This window comes from Manis pentadactyla, chromosome 4, assembly GCF_030020395.1.
Source record: "Manis pentadactyla isolate mManPen7 chromosome 4, mManPen7.hap1, whole genome shotgun sequence".
In the NCBI taxonomy this organism is placed as follows: domain Eukaryota; kingdom Metazoa; phylum Chordata; class Mammalia; order Pholidota; family Manidae; genus Manis; species Manis pentadactyla.
In genome coordinates this window covers 24,097,049-24,118,125 of record NC_080022.1, presented here as the reverse complement: position 1 = coordinate 24,118,125, position 21,077 = coordinate 24,097,049, and the positions used below count along the sequence as shown (strand labels likewise).

General features: G+C 42.4%; 1 protein-coding gene across 1 annotated transcript in view; it reads right to left on the bottom strand.

The window, feature by feature from the left end:
• Window positions 1-928: 928 nt before the first annotated feature.
• The window catches only part of KPNA6 (karyopherin subunit alpha 6), a 59,173-nt gene continuing 39,024 nt past the window's right edge, over window positions 929-21,077 (bottom strand). Inside the window, exons 2-14 of the mRNA XM_036885254.2 lie at window positions 16,352-16,485; window positions 15,466-15,558; window positions 14,945-15,044; window positions 14,011-14,105; window positions 13,192-13,323; window positions 11,828-11,916; window positions 10,752-10,851; window positions 10,291-10,454; window positions 10,025-10,103; window positions 8,307-8,432; window positions 7,879-8,006; window positions 6,675-6,853; window positions 929-6,105 (exon numbers count right to left, since the gene is read on the bottom strand). Of these exons, the coding sequence (XP_036741149.1) occupies window positions 5,918-6,105; window positions 6,675-6,853; window positions 7,879-8,006; window positions 8,307-8,432; window positions 10,025-10,103; window positions 10,291-10,454; window positions 10,752-10,851; window positions 11,828-11,916; window positions 13,192-13,323; window positions 14,011-14,105; window positions 14,945-15,044; window positions 15,466-15,558; window positions 16,352-16,485 (1,607 nt within the window). The 3' untranslated portion in view covers window positions 929-5,917. The remainder of the gene's footprint in view (window positions 6,106-6,674; window positions 6,854-7,878; window positions 8,007-8,306; window positions 8,433-10,024; window positions 10,104-10,290; window positions 10,455-10,751; window positions 10,852-11,827; window positions 11,917-13,191; window positions 13,324-14,010; window positions 14,106-14,944; window positions 15,045-15,465; window positions 15,559-16,351; window positions 16,486-21,077) is intronic.

Here is a 21,077-nt window from a genome sequence, read left to right as displayed (position 1 = left end):
GGAAACCTCTTGAGGAGTTAACATAAATCAGGCCTTGACAGATTTCCATAGGAAGAGGGTGTTTTGGGCAGAAATAAAGAACATAATAAGAACAAGGTTTGCCTGGGATGAGGAGTTGGTATAGCAAGAAGGATCAAGTAGCCTATAGGGGCCAGCTGGGAAATAAATAAGTAGAACAGGCTGGCAAGGAGTAGGAAAACTTGATAGAACACATGGATTAAAAAGTTATTTTCTCTTTTGCTCTAAAATAGTGACAATATTTGCATCTGCCAGAGTCAAGCAGACCACCGGCAACTGGTGGATTGTGGTAAACTATAGTTCTTGCAGGCAGTTTTCAAGCAGAAATTCAGGCCCAGTAGTGCCAGGTATTTTTCTAGATATACCCTCATTTTAAAAAATGTTGCCAACAAATTAAAACCTAAAAAAGTCAGAAAACCAATACCCATCTTTTGTGTTGGATCGACTTTTTGGCAGCTTGTCTATAATCTCTGCTGTAGGAAATGATCTAAACCAAAACAAGTACTTTGTGAACTCTATGACCTCAGTCGGCTCAAAGAGCTGTGAAGGGATGCTGATGAAATGATGCCAAAAGACTTTAGGGACTCTAGGGACAATGCAGATCAGTGACTGCTGTGGGTTGGGTGGGAAGGAAGAATTCTTAAGGGCCGTGCGGAAACTTCTAGAGATGATGGGTATGTTCACTATCTTGGTTGTGGTGATGGTTTTCATGATGCATCTATGTCAAAACTTACCAATATGTGCCATTTATTGTATGTCAATTTCAATAAAACTCTTTGTATTTCAAAAAAATTCTTTGTAGCAAAAGCAGGCGGTTGCAATTCCCAGTTCTGTGTTAGGTTACAAGTTTAAACACCCTCTTCTCATTTACTTCTAAAAAATCCAGTTTAGGATCACTCCAAAGACGATCTAGATTGCAACAGGTTTTTTATTTTTGCTTTATATCTATTACAGTGTTTGAAACCTAAAGAAATACATTTCTCTTCAAATTTGGATGTGTATATAAATATCATTTGTCTGGACTCAGCACACTCAATGCCATGGTTTCTTGGCCTATGTCTGCTCTGTAATCAAGCTTTTTGTCAGTCTACCCAGGGGCCCTGAGAACATGGATAACAGCCAGAGTTTACAGTTCTTGGAAAACTAAAAGCAAATAAAATTGGAAAGGAAAAAAACTGAGGAAAAGGGTTTGATTCAGGTTCTTAGAGTCTGTAGCTGGGAACCCACGATGTTTTTGAGGGACATCCAGTCTCTCTTAGGTGGCTGGGACCTCATACCCCCTTTACTTCTTTAGTGGTTCAATCAAAGTCAGTTCCCACAAAAGCTGGCTGAAAGAGCCTGGGCCTGAAGGTTCTCATAGAGGCAGACTCTTTAAGGACATCCTCTGAATCAGAGGTTCCCAGTCAGTTTTAGGATCTGAGCTTTGACTTCCCTCACTGCCCCCAGGGCATCGTAGTTTTCTCTCCCCAAAATACAGGGGCTGAAGATCTGACTGACCTACAGAGGGGAATATGGCTAGTGTTCAGCAGAGGGGTTCAGGCATGTGCTGACGTGGATGTCAGTATCAGGGCTGGCCCAGAAGAAATGAGGTAGGCCCAAACCCACAGAAGACCTTTAGAATGAACTACACAAACCTTTCCCTTGGGGGTGTTCTGGACCCATTATTTAATGCTACCCCTTCTAACTCTCATACCCAGTTTTGGTTCTGCACATAGCCCAAGCATCATGTAGAATGTCCTCTTGGAGAAAAAAATAACAGCTTTAATTCACTTGGTTGGTATTGACCTCAAATTCTTCCCTTGCCATGGTCTTTATCTGGGGGTGGGCTAGGGGCTAGACAATGGGACGACTGAATTATTTATGAAGGCCTTGGCCAAAGAGTAGCTAGTGCCTACGACATGGATCCCTGCATGGCCAAATTCTCAGCTTGCTGGCTTAACAGAAGAATTCAGAAGTTAAAACATAGAAAAAATACTGGACAAGATTGGCCTAGAATGTGCAGTCTTGAAACCTACTCTGAGCAGTATGTCACACTCACTCACTCCTAGGATAGTTCTAACTAAAAAATGTCGCTACTGGTTATAAGCAATTCCTATGGCTCAGCGCACTAAGCCTTGTACCATTCCCCAGGCTGCCAGGAAGGCAGACAGACACACACATTCCTGAGGTCCCCAGCCAACCTGTTTTCCCCATGTGTCCCTGTAGTGCCTGCAGGGACCCAGAGAATCTGGCTCCCTGCTTTCAACCAAGAATCCAGAATCTGAGCCCAAATGTTGAATCTGCTGAGGAATACCCAAGAGGATGGATACCAAACTGTGAGTCTAAGGGAGAAGAGGTTTAGCCTGAACAAACAAGCCTTCAAAGAGGTGCACTGTGGGATGAGGAGGGAAGTATTGCTAGGCAGTCATTCCCTTCCCTTCTAGTTTGCTGGAGAAGAGTAACTCTTGGATATAGGGAGAAGGCAGGCAGACAAGAGAAATTGGAAATCCAGTTCACTCTGCTAGACAGTTTTCATTTTAAACTGGTTTGGCTTGAGAGAAGTAGACAGTCTGTGCCTGAAATCCTTCTTTTTGCTCTTCCTGAAGTGTAGTAGCCGCTATAATCTGTGCAGTTCAACTCCAAAAAATAGGGCTCCTGGAAAGTGGCTTCCAGGGCAAAGAGAGCAGAAGAAATAGATCTAAGGGTCCTAGGTAAAGGGGAACACCAAGGGTCCCTAAAATCTGAGGCCATCAATGCTCACTCCATGAAAGGATAATTTATATCCACTGCCCCCAGTAACCAGGCTGGCCAGCTGAAGGTGGAACCCATGTAGCTTTACCAGAAAGTTGCAGCCAATACCAAGAATAGGCAGTCACTGGGATAGCTCAGAACTGAAAGCAGGTTTCTAAGACCAGAGACCCTGTTAGTACCTGGGAGTGGGATGCCTAGAGGCGGCTGTTAATAAAATAGTTCAAAACAGTATTTGAACACTTTAGCTAAGATAAAGGTTCATCTCCTTAACCTACATCTAGATATCCACCAGAGATCTTAAGATGGATAGATCAGCCACGTGCCATCACATGAAGATTCCAAAACATGTCTTACCAGCTGATTCCCTACAGCAGGCTGGGAAGCATCCCTGCAACACCCATGTAGAAATCTACCAGAAAGCCTTTGGCCTCACTTAGACCAGGTCTGGAGTCCAGATAGGGGCTGCTCACAAAGAGTGGCTATCAAGCCTGGGCTAAAAAAATATTCTGCTTCCCAAGATGGCCAAAGGAAAGGAAGAGACACAAGATGATGTTATTGCCTCTGTGGCTGGAAGAACTTCGCTTGTTGACTGAAAGGGTAAGAGGAAGATAATGGGAAAACATGATCTGAGGAAGACACTAACAAAGGAAAGCTCCGAGAGGCCACTTTTATCTGATGAGAAGTCTGTCCTCATGTTGCCCTGGAGACTTCAGCCTTTGAAGTCCTTGGAGAAAACTGGCTTTAAGCAGCAGCCAGATGATCAAAAAAGTCTTCCATCTGGTACAGAGTCCAGATCTGAAGCAAAAGTAGACTTTGGAGGGACAGCTGGGAAAAGAAGGATGTGTCTGTCTCACAATAAAAATTTGGCCCCAATGTCAAGGACTTAACTATTGCTTGAGATCTTCAAAATAGACCCTACTAAGTGCTCTGCCCTTTGGACAAGGACAAGGGTGTGGCTTTTCTTTGAACTGTTGGAGGACAGTTTTGTAATGGAGTTGGCAGGCCAAGTGAAAAAGATACTGCCCTTGCCTATCTTGGAGATTGGGGGTTGGTAGTCATCATTCCCAAGCTGAAGAGTAACATCTGACTCACTAAGGTGGTACAGCATTGGTGTGACTTTCCAGAGATAACTGCTAGCCCCAAACCACCTTTCTCAGAAAATGGTTCTGCAGTTGGATCTCAACACTAGAATAAGAGTCCAATTCAAGACCAATGGCCGACAGTGAGCACCTCAACTTTAGACCTGTAAGCAGAGGGGTATGGATTTCACCTGAGCCAGAGAGGATGTATAGGAATGGAAGCAAGAATGGCACTGTTCTGGGGGAGGGGAAAATACAGCTTGGAGCAGGGCACCTCTGACTGGAAGCAGGGCAGGGCAGATTGTGCCTTCAGCTCCACAGCTGGCCTACACTTAGCCAACAACCTTCTCTAAGCTATGCCCAACAGCTGGGCTCTACCATATGTAATCCACTGAAGCACAGGCAAGCCACTGAGGACTGCACTAGCTTTACCCAAAGAGAGATGTTAGGATTGTAACTGTCACATGAAAGGGCAAAACTCAAACCACGTATGGGGTATCCCAACAGTGAAGGTAGCAGTAACTCTTACTAAAGTCCTGAGGCTGCTAAGTTTCTGTGATAACTGGAAAGGAAAACTGTATGTGATAACTTCTGTGGCCAAGGGCCTCTGAGAATGAATCTGAGAAGGCAGCCTGCTTTCTGAGTTTCCTGATGTAAGCAGGATGCTCTGCAGTAAGGATCAGAGTGGTAGACCTCACCAGGCCCTGGGGTCATCCTTGCTCCCTTCAGGTATTGGGACAATCAGGCCAGGCTGACCTGCTACATAAAGGATCCAGAGCTAAGGGTTGGTCCTAGGTGATGGCCCAGAACCCAAGTAGAGAGGAAAAGGACCAAGCTCAGACTTCCTGAGCAAGGGAGCTTCCACATCTCTTTTGGTCTTCCTCACAGTATCCTACTTACAGAAATTACAGACAGTTCTTCCTCTCGAGACCAATTAAGATTGACTTAACTAATATATACTATAAAAAAATACAGAACTTTTTGACATTCTCTCCTTTGGAAGTAAAATATACATAATACAACTATGGAAAAGGAAGAAGAAAGGCCAAAGACAGGGGTCCCTGGCTATCCCAATACATGACACTCTCACTCCAACCTCCTCTGCAAGTTCTGGGTCACCAGAGCAAGGGCTTTCTCCTCAGGAGAAAGAACGAGCTACAGCCATCTGTCTCATGTTTAGGAGAAAATACAGCTACCTCAGAGGTCCATTTGACTCCGAGGGGAATTTTCAAGTAAACAAATGAAGTTGGGTTGCACCATTGGCAGGTGGGTAGGAAACATGGGATCAGTAGCGACACATGAAGGCCTGTGTTTCTCCCCTCCACTCCTACTGGTGTACTTGCCCCAGGAGAGTGAGGGGGAGCTCCCAGACTAAAGAGGTCTGGGCAAGGGGTAAGAGGGAGGGAGGGTCCTTTGTCTCATGGAGACCCCCTCTCAGCCTCTAGTCCCAGACAATGCTGGCAGCTGGGATTCCTAAAACCAGGAACTCATGGCTCTTGGAAAGAGCAATCTTAATACAAGAAAAATGTGCAAAAGAAAAAAAATTAAATAACTCAATCCAAGCATACAAGATTGATATTCTGACAGAGCAAGAACACTTTGTTTGGGTTTCTCCCCTCCCCTCCCACCCCCCAACCTCTGGAATATTCCATCTGCTCAAGTACCCAAGATAAGAGTTATACAGATCAGGGCAGAGGACTGGGAAGGATGATGGAAGATAAAAGGGAAGGAAGTCACCACTGAAGAAAAAATAAAAATAAAAAGGTGCAAAATTGATTACCTCAGTCCTCCTTTGTCTACCCCAGGGCTCCTGGGTTAAAGACACGTGCAGCCAAAATATAGTGTAAGGAAGAAAAACCCAACATGTCCCCTTCTTGTCACAAAACCCAAATGTGAGCCTCAGATGGTTCTGTCTGTCCAGAGGGTGCTCCCTCCAGGGAAGGGGGCGGAGCAGGTCAAGAGCACAGTTTCCAGGGCAGCAAAGGTGTGTGGTGGCTGATGGCTGGGGGGGATGGTTTCCGCCCACCAGAGGGCTGCTTTTCCGCTGGTCGGTGGTGCTTCCCATCCCCTCCCCTCCCCGGAGGCAGACATTATAGCTGGAAGCCCTCCATGGGGGCCTCAGGCTGCTGGAAGATGAACTGCTGTTGTGTTTCATCCACTTGGGGGGCCAGGCTGCTGTCATCATCTTCCACACCAAAGTAGTGTTCAATGAGATCGAAGGCCTTCTGGTAGATCTCCTGGTTCTCATGGCTCTGGAGAAACTCAATTTTATCTAAGCCTATGGAAGGAAGGAGAAAAATAAAATTTGAGTGCTTTCCTATGGGTCTACTTTTCTTCCCCCTCCTCTGGCCTAAAAAAGAAGAGCCAAGATCTTTTCTCAAAATTATATAAACCCAAAGGAAAAAGACCAAAATGTCACTTATAAGTCAGAGGTTCTAGTCTTGATTGTGCTTTTAACTATCAGCATGACCTGGGCAAATCACTAGTCTCTCTGAATCTCTCAGAGATGAATGATAAGTCAATCCAGCACTCTTACTGGAATCTGCTAGAAACTCAGCTGAAAACATGCCTTCTAGCACCTGATTCTATTATCAATTCAATTCTGGAGCTTTAGTTTTGCATCTGTATCATATCTGCTTCCTAGGTAAAGCCTATCAGAAAGAGAACTGATCTACTGCTCCTTAGAGACAGAAGGAATTGATGGCATAAAACTTTGCATTCAAGTGATGACCCAAAGTAACACACATACTCACGTATGTATACTACTTTGGAGGCCTACAGATGCCAGGTTCTGACCTAGAACCTCTCTACGTGAGGAAGAAGTGAGGCAGGGGAGAAAGTACATACCATAGGCTTCCTCGATGAGACCACAATAGGGATTGACCCCTGAGCCACTGCGCTTGCCCTCTTGCTCTCCAAGTCGAAGGATGTTCTCCAGTCCATTGAGGGCAACTTGCACAATCTTTGAATCCATCACAGTCAGCAAGTCACACAGGGGTTTGATGCAGCCCAGTGAGACCAGATACCTGTGGCCGAGAGACCAGGCAAGCTGCATATTAATAAAGGGCAAGGGAGGTGCTGGGCAGGTGCTGTGGGGCCTGTGGATCTTCCACATACATGTCAGCAATCCCAGCTATCCACTCTTGCTCAGCTTTCATAATTACCCATCCTTTCCCTCAATTTCTCCACCCTCCCATTGCTCCTGGTCTACTTCATTTCCATGTGGAAGGCTGCCAGAGATTCCTCCTCCGTGTCTCTAACATCTCCTTACTGCAGTATTACCACTCTGAAACATCAGTTCCCTGATTAAAAATTTTGTAGTCTAAGCTCTGCTGGAATGACAATATAGACCCTCTATGATCTCGCTCCTACCCTCCTTTTCTAGCTTTGCCTCCCATCATTCCCTTCCAAGGACACTACATTCTAGTCAAACATGTAAAGGTCTCTGGGTTTCTGATTTTTGTGTCTTTACTTATGCTTTTTCCTGTGCAAAGGCCTCTTACAACCCTGTATCTTTCGAAGCTTAACTCAACAGCTATCCTTTATCTCCTAAGGCTTTATATATACTGAAGATACTCATACTTCCCTTACTAAGCTACAAGCTGAGGGCAAGACACCTGTCCAGTTCCTACCACTCTTACTTATGTTGATAATAGAAACCACAATCAAAGAGCACACACATAAAGGAGCTTCCTATTTGCTTTTCCCAAGTATCACTGTGAAAATGACTTCCCCAAAGAGCTGCTTTGAACAAGCCACAGCATGGTTCTCTTTCATTTGTATGGATAACTGACAATTACACAGATTTAAATTCCCTAGAGGGTACAGAGAAGCAGAAGTGCAAGAATGTCTGTATCAGTTTTCTATACTCCAGAAGGGAAAAGAGGGACATAGTTTATAGGAATATACTCCAGATTCAGTGCCATTCTAGCAGCTTATCAGTTAAACCCTAGTGCAGCTGGACTGGGGCATACCTATCCCAGAAAAAGAATAAACCAAGAGCCAAGAGAATATACATATGACTCAAGACAATGGGAAAGGAATGTGGTACCTGATCTGCTCAGGAGTTCCTCCTGATGTGGCATTGGTGATGGCCCAGGCTGCCTCTTTCCTTGTACGGAACTCTGCTTTCTGAAGGATTTCAATCAACACAGGGAAGATATTTGCATCTATGACAGCCTGAGAGAGGATTTGGGGTATGAGGAAGAAAGTCATTTCAAAAGGAGAAAGCAAATCCAGCCTACAAGTCAGTGAAGGTTTAGACATCTTCCCCTTCCTAGTCCTTCTCCTTTGTTCTTACCAAATAGGTGACAGGCTGCAGAGGAACCTGGCTCCACTACAAATAATCTTGGGCCAACAGCACACACTGACCCCAATTTCTAAAGGGGAACAGATTCTTTCTTCTGGACGCAAACATCCCATAACCGCTCATGTTCCCATGCCTTCCCACTGTCCTCCCACCCCTCCTGCTTGTTCTACCTGTATTTGAGCCCTGTTGCCTGCAGTGATATTTGAAATGGTCCAGCAAGCTTCCTTCCGGATTGACTCCTTGGGACTGCTCAGCAAGTGAAGCAGGCAAGGGAGGGCTGAACAGTTAAGAATAACCTAGACCACCAAAAGCACAGGCAACAAAAGAAAATTAGGTAAACTGGACTTAATCAAAATTAAAAACTTCTGTGCATCAAAAGATCATTAAAAGAGTGAACAGGCAAACTACAGAATGGGAGAAAAATATGCAAATTATATATCTGATAAGGATTAACATCCAAAATATATAAAGAACCCTCATAACTAAAAACACTGAACAACCCAAATGGGTAAAGGACTTGAACAGCTATTTCTCCAAAGAAGGTAAACACATGGACAATAAACATATGAAAACATGCCAAACATCACTGATCATTAAGGGAAGTGCAAATCAAAACTGCAATGAGATACCATTTCATGCTTATTAGGATGGTCACTGCCAAAAACCTCAGACAATGCAAGAGTTGGTAAGCATGTGGAGAAACTAGAACCTAGTATATTGTTGGTGGAAAGGTAAATGGGTGCAGTCACTGTGTAACACAGTATGGTGGTTCCTCAAAATCTTAAACATAAAACTACCATATGATTCACTAATTTTTCTTCTGGGTATATGTATCCAAAAGAACTGAAAGCAGGGACTCATATGCCAATGTTCAATGAAGCATTTATCCACAGTAGCCAAAAAGTGAAAACAACTCAAGTGTCTACCAACAGAGGAATGGAAAAACACAATGTGGTATATACAGACAGTGGATTCAGCTATGAAAAGAAACAAAGGTGTGATACATGCTGCAATATGGATGAACCTTGAAGACATTATGCTAAGTGAAATAACTGACACAAAAGACAAATATAAATGGTTCCACTTATGTGAGGTACCCTACAGGAGTCAAACTCAAAATAAGAGGCACAAAGTAGTATGGTAGTTACCAGGGACTAAGGGAGGGGAAAATGGGGAGTTATTCTTTAATGGGCACAGAGTTTCAGTTTGGGATGACGAAAATGTGGAGATGGATGCTGGTGATGGTTGGGAATAATGTGAACGTACTTAAGGCCATGGAACTGTACATTTAAAAATGGTAAAAACAACCCATTTTATATTATGAATATTTGCGCATACATGCACACACACAAAGAATGATGTAGAAAATGAGTGAGTTTGAGTGAGATTCCTCACCTAGAAGGAATCTGTCAAGAATCCCACAGAATTATGCCAATTACTCAAGACTCAAAGAATACTCAGGTCCTCTAGCCTTTGAACAGAGGAACCCTGTTTATATGTCCTCAAGGGAGGTACTAGCAGCAGATTAACATGAAGTAGTGTCCATGGGATCCTAAAGGTCTTGAAAGTAGGGGTGAGATTCCATACCTTTTAGTATCTCAAAGAGACCACAACTCAAAAACTGTTAACAATTACCTTAAAATGTTCCAGGTAGTAATTCAGGTTACTCCATTTAGTTTTCTTTTAAAAGCACCCAATGGATGATAACTTGCTTCCAGTTTATAGAAGAAATGAAGGCAACCAAGCTGCCTAGTCATACAGAAAGTGGCAGAGTTGGAATTTTTCGCTTAAGCCCATGCTTTCTCTCCTAGACCTCACTGCCTTCCATCAGGACTAAAGCACAAGGCAGGGGAAGGTTTTATCCAAAAAAAGCTCTCCTCTTCCTTACCTGGGTCTGGATGTCATCCCCAGTGACAATGTTACCTACAGCTCTCAGGGCAGGAGAAGCCACTTTATAATCGTTGTGCCTACAGAGGAGGGAGATCTGATCATTACAGAGTCAGCACATGGTATTCAGCCCTAATGACCACCAAGGCTGGTAGCACTCTCATGGCTCCAGACCTGTGGATAGGGCAGTAGACTGTGGATTGCAGTTCTTTAGTCTGGGCTTAGAGCAGTTTAGGAAATCTGTGCCCTTTCTAACAGACCACTCACATTAGAAGCTCTACTAATCTCCGGCAGACTCCAGAGTCTATGACCGCTTGGATTTTCTCATTGGGGCCATCAGACAAATAAGACAGGGCCCAGCAAGCATCTGCAAGCAAGTCTGAGTCGCTGCTGAAGAGTAGGCGAGACAGCACAGGCAAACAAGGGGAGACCTGTTGGAAGCAAAGTGAGAGGGACTCAGAGGGGGACAGGGCTACATCAGTTCTAGCACTGTTGTCCCTTCTACAAGCAATTTCAAGCCCTGGAGATTTCCACTATATTAAACCACCAGGCATACCTTTTCACTTTACCAGCCGCACATGATCACCTATTTAATGGACAACTGCCTCTTTCAGTTTCTTATGGATAGAGACTCTACAGGGTTTCCCAAAGACTTGAAAACTCCCCTATCAATATTCCTCCATATGAAAGAACCTGCTATAACTCAGGAACTGGAAAGAAGCTCTCACCTTTGCAAACTCTGGGGGTGGGTTCTTCCCTCGGCAGAGGTTTGACAGGGCCCAGACTGCATTCCGTGTCATTGTCAGTCGTGTGGACTTGGTAAGGAGTCTGAACAAAACAGTAAAGTCAGATCCTGAGCAGTGCTGTCTCTAGCATAAGGCTATTGCCTATGAATCCCAGGAGCAAACCCACTCAGATCCCTAAGACTCTAGTAGCTTGTTTCTTCCTATCTATAGACCCAAGTTAACTGAGTCTGTTTGGGCTAGGATTTGGACCTACATCAGCTGAGGACTAGGACCAACTGTGGTTAGTTAAGACCATAGTTAATAAGGACAAACAGAAGGCTGGATTTTGAGTAACCCTGCAAAACTTTTAAGATAGGACACACTCTGCCCTTAACCATGGCCACAACTTTTAAATAAGTACTGTTCTCTTTGGAAATGAAAGTGAAATGTCTAGGGTGAGGACTTCAGCCATGCAGTATGGAATGATTTTCTGTGAAGGGTCTAGGAAAGAGTTACAGTGGTAGCCTATGAGATTGTGGTCTCTGAAGGACAGCTCATCCATTTTTTTGTGGTTTAGATATAGCTCTACTTTAAGGGTATGGGAGGGAGGATGGGGGATCCAGATGACCTTTCCTGGGGGGGTCTTTGGTTTATACCTATGCATAAACCCATAGCAAATCAATGCATTCTGTAGAGAAGGCTGGATTTTTCCAGTTGGGCTAGTCCTGCCTCTCTTCTATGGCTCAAAAATGATGCAGGTACACTAAAAGGGTTGAAGGTTTAATACGGGTAACTATTGAACCACTGTGTTGTATATTTAAAACCAACATAAGTTTGTATATCAATGATACTTTTAATTTTAAATGATGCAGGTACAACCAACATGAGATTCTACAGTGCCATGAAGTGAGGAAGCGCAAGACTTCCCTTGGCACAATCTTCTTACTCCCAAAAGATACCTGTTTTTACTTTGACAGTCAGAATGTACTTTTAGTTTCAGTATTTACTTATCACTGTAAAAGATTAGCCCCATGTCTGCCACATAGATGCCCCAGGTGCACATGATCATAATTACTCACGTTAACAAAGGATTAAGGATGGAACAGTTCAAGACGTAATCTCGGCAAACGGAGCTGTCTCCAGCTATGTTTCCCAGTGCCCAGACTGCCTGAAAAGGGGATGATGGAACTGTTACCTACAGAGCCTAATGCCTAATAAATTCTTAATACCAGAGGAAGTACCCACCAGTAACAAGGATGAAAACCATTATCAAGGCCTGAGGCACACTGAACAAGCTCAGCTACCCTCCTTACTGACATTCTTACTGAGCACTTGCACTATAAGGACCTTTCCTGAACACTGAGTATTCTGGCTCAGTGCAAAAGACAAGCTGACAGTTGTACTGCAGCCAGAGAAGCCAAACCAAGACCTCCCTATCGCCAACCCCCAGAAAAGCAGGAAGTGTTTGGGAAGGTGCTTTCTTTTAGTTTCACATTCCCAATAGGACTACTGAGACTAGAAAGGGGGGGGAAAAAACCCAATACCACTCTCCACTTCTACCCAAGTAGTGTCTTTCTACCCAAGTGAAAGTTGTGTCTTTATATCTGTGATTTGGAGGTACTGAGAAAAGGGTACTGTAAAGTCTTTCTTTCCAATACCACCTCTGATGTCAAATGTATTTTTTTTTCTACACCAACAATTCTCTGACAACAACTATACATCCAATAATTCAATACAATTCAGACACTGAACTCTGGAGTCAGCGTAGACCACACAGGTTTAGAGCTCAGTCCCACAAGGCTGACCCCACTTTAGACACCAGTAACAATTTGCAGATGCCACCTGTATTTCTGACTGATTGGCTAAAAATTTAGGAGTTCCCATGATCCCCTAAGGTTTATTAACTTGCTAGAATGATTCACTGAACTCAGGAAAATACTTTACTTATATTTAACAGCTTAGAGCTAAGTGGAAAGGATGCACAGGACAAGGTATGAGGTGAAGGGCTGGGGTGGGCAGCATATCCATGCCCTCTCCGGCATGCCACCTTCCCAGCACATGGATGTGTTCACCAACCCAGAAGCTCTCTGAATCTCACTGTTCAAGAGTTTTTATAACCCAACCTCCAGCCTCCCTATCCTTCCTGGGAAGGCTGGGGAAAAGTTGGTGGGGGGGTGATGCTGGGGCTGAGAGTTCCTACCCTCTAATCCTGTTTGGTCTTTCTAATTGGCTACCTTCCTCCCCGCATTTCTGAGGCTATCTAGGGGCCCCAACCCAGTCATCTCATTAGCATAGACTTAGATGTGTTCCAAAGGGGCTCATTATAAGTAAGAAAATTCCAAGGCTTTTAGGAGCTCTTTGCCAGGAACTGAGGACAAAGACCAGATATATTTTTTAATATCCCACAGATACTATAAAGAATTAAGCCAAATTTGAGCATTACCTGTTCCTGTACATCCTCAAAGTCCGAGTTAAGTAACTCTATAAAAATGGGGACGGCCCCTGCTTCAATGACAATTTTGGTCTGCTGAGAGGTTCCAGAGGCAATGTTCGTTAGGGCCCAGGCAGCTTCAAACTGAAAGTGAGATTAAGCCATTACTGAGACGTCATTCTAGACAGGGCAGCCATGCCTACCAACTGGATCAGAGCAGTAAGCCTCTTGCCCCAGACTGAAAAAAAGCAAAACTCAAGCCTTTTCCTCCCCACCCTTAAATGATTGGAAGAGTTTTTGGCCATGATGTAGTGCAATGGGAGGGCAGAATTGGGCTTCAGCGGCCCCAGGTCTAGTCCTGCACTACCACAGCACCCATGAGTCCTTTGGCAAGTCACTCTTTCATTTCCTAAGCTTTACTATCTTCACTTCTGAAATCAGAAGAGTGATAGAGGTCTGTCACAGTCCCTTTCAGCTGAGTTTCTAGTAAATTCTAATGGATCAACTCATTACCCATTTTTGAGAGGAGAGACCCAGAGAGTCTACATGAATTTGCCTCACGACAAAGGTAATTAGAAGTGGACTAAAACCTCTGATTTACAACTAAATAATCAGTCTGTCATATTTTGGTATCTTTCCTTTCAGACTGTTTCAGGGAAGAGATTCTGGCTCTTTTATTTGATGCCAAGACCTCTAAGGCAACCGACAGCATCTCTTAAATGTTTCCTCATATTACTTGTCTTTTTCTGACAGATATGTCTGTAGAAACATCCCACTGCAATTTCTTGGAAAAGGGATTTTCACCTGGAATCCCTCCAGCCCAGGCCTCACCTGTAATGTACAGTTCTCATTCCTCTTCAGAAACTCCACAAAACGATCCACCACTCCTGGAGTGTTGATAACTTCATCTATTGGAGGACTAGGTTCTGGTAGAGGGAGAATGGAAGGAGAGGAAAAGTCAGAAGCAGGTTTAGCTGATGCATTTACTGGAGTCTATCCACCATGCTTTGTAGATACTTCTGACCACCCTTATTAACATTCCTAAACTCCCTTTTGGTGAGGTGGTTTTAACAATAGCTGGTCATCTTGGAATTGTATAATACAGTTGGGATGCTAACTTTAAATAAAGTCAATCCTAATTTAAGTATGCTTACTTTTGGCTTCCTCAACTTAAACAAGTAAGAAATTGAGAGATAGAGAAAGCCCAAGGGGTGAGCAACCTTGTCTAAATATCTCCCTTCTAAAACCAGCATTACCCTCTTGGGAGGACTTCTTACTATCCTGGAGCAAGAAGTATTTTCCCTATCATACATCAGATTTTTACTGAGCACAAACTATATGCCAGATAAACTGTAGGTACTGAGAATACAACAGTGAACAAAACAAAAAGTCTCTGCTTTTGGAGAGCTTACATCCTCATGAGGAGAGACATTCTCTTGTTTTAGAAGGTAATAAGTAAAACGGGAAAGTAAGAATAGGTAAGGCTTAGTGTCAAGGTGGCCCGTGATTTTAGATAGGGTGTCAGGCTGGGTTTTGTTGAGAAGGTAAGGTTTGATTATAGAAGTGAAGAGGTCATCACATAGATACCTGCAGGCAGAGGTAATAGCCAGCACAAAGGTAAGAATGTGCCTAGCTTATATAAGGAACACTAAAAGCAGTGGGGCTATAGCAGAATGAGCAATGGGGAGTAGTTGATGAGGTCAGATAGAAGAAACAAGAGACAATCATGTGGGGCCTCTCTTGGGAGTAGTACTAGGCGTTGTACCTTTGGAGAGCAGTTTCCGGAATTTCTGTGTGGTTGCTAACTGGAGGTCAGAATCATCAGAAAAAAGCATCTCCACCATCTCTCTTGTGATCACACTCTCCTAGAACATAAAACAGGTTCAAGACTTTGCAAACCAACACCAGAGCCAGTTATGAATGCATAATCCTGCTTCTCATCCTGCTTTTCTAAAGACTTGAGGGGCAAGAAGATGGCATAACAGCAGGCTTAGGAAGTGTTTGTCCATGGTTCATGGCTACTTCAAGTTAGTACATTTGAAGGTGATTCTTAACCTCTGAGACAACTGATGGCTTCTATTGAATGTTTCTCAGGTGTCTCCATCAGAGAGGAATCCTTGTTGACTTAAGCTAACCAGTTACAAAAGGGACCACGGAAGAAAGAGCTTAGCATGGTTGTCCACAAAGCTACTAGATCATGTGAACTGCCCATTTTCTATTCTGTAGAAGCAGCTACTTTCCAGGCCTGCCTGAAGCACATGCAAGTGTCTTACGCAAGGGTCTTACCCCAGTGGTAGAGCTCACATAGGAGTCCATGAGGAGACTATCAAACATGGCGGCTTCTTCATTAATCAGCTCCACATTTCTCCGTTTAAAAAGCTGAAAGTAAAGAGAAGAGATGGTGGTAAGACTGCTCACGCAAATAAAGAATGATCCCAATGTTAAATTATGGTGCAACTGTCAAGGAAATGCTAGTGTACAGAGAAAATGCCAAGCTTAGTATACTGACATGGAAAGATATTTAAGGGCTTTACTTTCTATGTTGTATCTAATTGTTTGCATTTTTAAGATAATATTTTTATAAGCAAAAAAATATTTTAATGGTTTCTGTGCCTTTTCATAAAAGGTGATGGGTATAAAAGGCTTTGAATGAAAGGAATAAAGGTAAGCAAGAGGGTGAGCAAGAGCAAGTTAGGTGATTGTATCAGACCTGGGCAAGGCACCAATTTGGTGGTGGTATGTGGTGGAGCAAAGGTGATGAGGCATTATTCTCGGTTCTAGGGAGACTTGCAAAGACTGGACTCCAGAAATAGAAGTAAGGCAGCCCAGAATGGCTGATGAACCTCTTAAAGGGCCAGGCTTATGGCTGGGCTTTGAAGGTCAGACCTAACACTGATTATAAGGTGAAGGAGAGAGAAAGTAACAGAGGATGAAAATTAAATGATGTCTAAGTTGTTTTAAATAATGGAAAAAGAATAAGAGATTCTTTCTCAGAGGTTAAGAGGTTCTCTCTTTCTCAGAGCTTCTGATATTTCTTTACAACAAAGCAAACTGGGTGAGTGGCCCACAAAAGTAAGCTATTTTCCTAAGGGGAAAGTGACAGTGCAAGGAGGCCAACCATGACAGTGGGATCATTTCCCTGAATAGTAGGAGAATACTTGAGATAACCCACTTGTTGCTCCCGCTTCTGCTTCCGGAGCTGAATGCCCTCTTCCTCTCTTCTTCGCCTCATTTCCTCAGGGTTTAGGGCATTGTTCTTATAGCTCTTCATTCGGTAATTGTCTTTCCCTGGGCTCGCCATGGTCTCTAGAAGAAGGGAAGATACACACTGGCAAAGGCTCTCAAGAGGACACCATTACCTTTTACCGGGATTCGGCCCCTACCCACCCTACCCTACTCAGGGGGATCGCAGCTTCTCAAGGAGGCCTGATAATGTCAATAACTGCACCTGACATCTTTAGTACCACCCCCACACCAACAGTCTCCTTTAATCATAATAAGCTTGTTAGGTAAGCGCTAGTATAGCAACTGACATAAGGACAAGTAGTTAAATGTACAGGCCCTGGAGCCAGATTGCATGGGTTCAAATTCTGACTCTTCCACTTGTTAGCTATGCAAACTTCAACAAGTTGCTTTAATCTGTGCCTCAGAATCTCATCTTTAAACTGGGACATAATAGTTCCTACTTCACAGAGTTGTTAAAAGGATTAAATCATTTAATACACATGAAGTACTACTTGGATCAATGCTAGGCATTGACATATACAAGCCACAATCGCCTCTATAATGACAGAGAAAACAGTATATGACTTGCCCAATAAACTCAAATATATTTAACATAGCAGGTGAAATACATTACTGTATATCCAATTAAGTGGAATGCCATGTATCTTTTAAATGACCCATATGCCTACCATTTTTTAAATTAAAAAATTTAAATTTATTCTGTAATATTTGATACATAAAGATAAAACATAATGTTACCAAGCAAAATAATACAATGAACTTCTGTAACCCACCACTAAATCCAAGAACTAGAATATTATCAATATGCCTGAATCTAGTTGTGTGTTCTTTCCCTATCTCAGGCTCCCCCATCACCAGGTCCAACTCTGATCAGAACAAAACTGCTATCCTGAATAGTCATTACCCTTTTTTTGTTTTTATTAATCACACATACGTATATCCCTAAATACTGTATCATACTGTGTTTAGCCATCTGAGAACTGTCCCTCCCTCCATTGGGTTTCTAAGATTCAGCCATGTTTTTGTATGGAGCTGTATTTCATTCACTTTTCCTGTTATATTATTTCACTGTATAAATACATAATTTATCCACTTTTCTGTTGCTCTTCCTCCCATCCCCCCAACCAAGTTGTCTCCTATTATAAACCTATTGCAAATGTTGAGCACTAAGTGGTGGATACAGGTTTTCTGAAATTCTAATTTTCATTTGAAAACTAAAATTTCACTACTGACAATAAATACAGACTCACTTCATGCATTCAGAGAAAATGTCCGTCAATACCTAAGTCTGAATAACCAGTTGGTCTGTTACTCTTTCTTTCAAGTAAAAACAGTGTCAATGAAAAAGTGTCTAGTGTAGCTAGTAACTTAAGCCTACAGGTAGTAGTTTTCTCCAGACATGTTTTCAACCACTGGATTCATACTCTTCAATCACAAACATTCTTTTTTTTGTTTTGGTATCATTAATGTACAATTACATGAGCAACATTATGGTTATTACTAGATGTCCCCCCTTTATCAAGTCCCCACCACATACCCAATTAAAGTCACTGTCCATCAGCGTAGTAAGATCCTACAGAATCACTACTTGTCTTCTCTGTGTTATACTGCCTTCCCCATGCCCCCTCCCCCACATTATGTGTGCTAATCGTAATGCCCCTTATTCCCCTTATCCCTCCCTTCCCATCCATCCTCCCCAGTCCCTTTCTCTTTGGTATCTGCTAGTCCATTCTTGGGTTCTGTGAGTCTGCTGCTGTTTTGTTCCTTCAGTTTTTTCTTTGTTCTTATACTCCACAGATGAGTGAAATCATTTGATACTTGTCTTTCTCCACCTGGCTTATTTCACTGAGCAAAATACCCTCTAGCTCTATCCATGCTGTTGCAAGTGGTAGGATCTGTTTTCTTCTTATGGCTGAATAATATTCCATTGTGTATATGTACCACATCTTCTTTATCCATTCCTCTACTGATGATGGACACTTAGGTTGCTTCCATTTCTTGGCTATTGTAAATAGTGCAGCGATAAACATAGGGGTGCATCTGTCTTGTTCAAATTGGGCTGCTGCATTCTTAGGGTTAATTCCTAGAAGTGGAATTCCTGGGTCAGATGGTATGTCTATTTTGAGCATTTTGAGGAACCACCATACTGCTATCCACAATGGTTGAACTAATTTACATTCCCACCAGCAGTGTAGGAGGTTCCCCTTTCTCCACAACCTCACCAACACTGGTTGTTCTTTGTCTTTTGGATGGTCGCCATTCTTACTGGTGTGAGGTGATATCTCATTGTGGTTTTAATTTGCATTTCTCTGATAACTAGCAATGTGGAGCATCTTTTCATGTGTCTGTTGGCCATCTGAATTTCTTCTTTGGAGAACTGTCTGCTCATCTCCTCTGCCCATTTTTAAATTGGATTATTTGTTTTTTGTTTGTTGAGGTGCGTGAGCTCTTTATATATTTTGGATGTCAAGCCTTTATTGGATCTGTTATTTATGAATATATTCTCCCGTACTGTAGGGTATCTTTTTGTTCTATTGATGGTGTCTCTTACTGTACAGAAGCTTTTCAGCTTGATGTAGTCTCACTTGTTCATTTTTGCTTTTGTTTTCCTTGCCCAGGGAGATATGTTCATGAAGAAGTCGCTCATGTTTATGTCCAAGAGATTTTTGCCTATGTTTTTTGCCAAGAGTTTTATGGTTTCATGACTTACATTCAGGTCTTTGATCCATTTCGAATTTACTCTTGTGTATGGGGTTAGACAGTGATCCAATTTCATTCTCTTACGTGTAGCTGTCCAGTTTGCCAGCACCATCTGTTGAAGAGACTGTCATTTCCCCATTGAATGTCCATGGCTCCTTTATCAAATATTAATTGACCATATGTGTTTGGGTTAATGTCTGGAGTCTCTATTCTGTTCCACTGGTCTGTGGCTCTGTTCTTGTGCCAGTACCAAATTGTCTTGATTACTATGGCTTTGTAGTAGAGCTTGAAGTTGGGGAGCGAGATCTCTCCCACTTTATTCTTCCTTCTCATGATTGCTTTGGCTATTCGGGGTCTTTGGTGTTTCCATATGAATTTTTGAACTATTTGTTCCAGTTCGTTGAAGAATGTTGTTGGTAATTTGATAGGGATTGTATCATATCTGTATATTCCTTTGGGCAGGATGGCCATTTTGACAACATTAATTCTTCCTAGCCAAGAGCATGGGATGAGTTTCCATTTGCTAGTGTCCTCTTTAATCTCTCATAAGAGTGTCTTATAGTTTTCAGGGTATAGGTCTTTCACTTCCTCGGTTAGGTTTATTCCTAGGTATTTTATTCTTTTTGATGCAATTGTGAATGGAATTGTTTTCCTGATTTCTCTATTAGTTCATTGTTAGTGTATAGGAAAGCCACAGATTTCTGTGTGTTAACTCTGTATCCTGCAACTTTGCTGTATTCCGATATCAGTTCTAGCAGTTTTGGAGTGGAGTCTTTAGGGTTTTTTATGTACAATATCATGTCATCTGCAAATAGTGACAGTTTAACTTCTTCTTTACCAATCTGGATTCCTTGTAATTCTTTGTTTTGTCTGATTGCCGTGGCTAGGACCTCCAGTACTATGTTGAATAACAGTGGGGAGAGTGGGCATCCCTGTCTTGTTCCCGATCTCAGAGGAAAAGCTTTCAGCTTCTCGCTGTTCAGTATGATGTTAGCTGTGGGTTTATCATATCTGGCCTTTATTATGTTGAGGTACTTGCCCTGTATACCCATTTTGCTGAGAGTTTTTATCATGAATGGATGAATTTTGTCGAATGCTTTTTCAGCATCTTTGGTGATGATCATGTGATTTTTGTCCTTTTCGTTTATGTGGTGGATGATGTTGGTGGATTTTCAAATGTATCATCCTTGCATCCCTGGGATGAATCCCACTTGGTTGTGGTGTATAATCCTTTTGATATATTTTTGAATTCGGTTTGCTAATATTTTGTTGAGTATTTTTGCATTTATGTTCATCAGGGATATTGGTCTGTAATTTTCTTTTTTGGTGGGGTCTTTGCCTGCTTTTGGTATTAGGGTGATGTTAGCTTCATAGAATGAGTTTGGGAGTATTCCCTCCTCTTCTATTTTTTGGAAAACTTTAAGGAGAATGGGTATTATGTCTGTCTTCTCTGTATGTCTGAGAAAATTCCGAGGTAAATCCATCTGGCCTGGGGGTTTTGTTCTTGGGTAGTTTTTTGATTACTGCTTCAATTTCTTTGCTCGTAATTGGTCTGTTTAAATTTTGTGTTTCTTCCTTGGTCATTCTTGGAAGGTTGTATTTTTCTAGGAAGTTGTCCATTTCTTCTAGGTTTTCCAGCTTGTTAGCATATAGGTTTTCATAGTATTCTCTAATAATTCTTTGTATTTCTGTGGAGTCTGTCGTGATTTTTCCTTTCTCGTTTTTGATTCTGTTGATGTGTGTTGATTCTCTTTTTCTCTTAGTAAGTTTGGCTAGAGGCTTATCTATTTTGTTTATTTTCTCAAAGAACCAGCTCTTGGTTTCATTGATTTTTTTCTATTGTTTTATTCTTCTCAATTTTGTTTATTTCTTCTCTGATCTTTATTATGTCCCTCCTTCTGCTGACTTTAGGCCTCATTTGTTCTTCTTTATCCAATTTCGATAATTGTGAC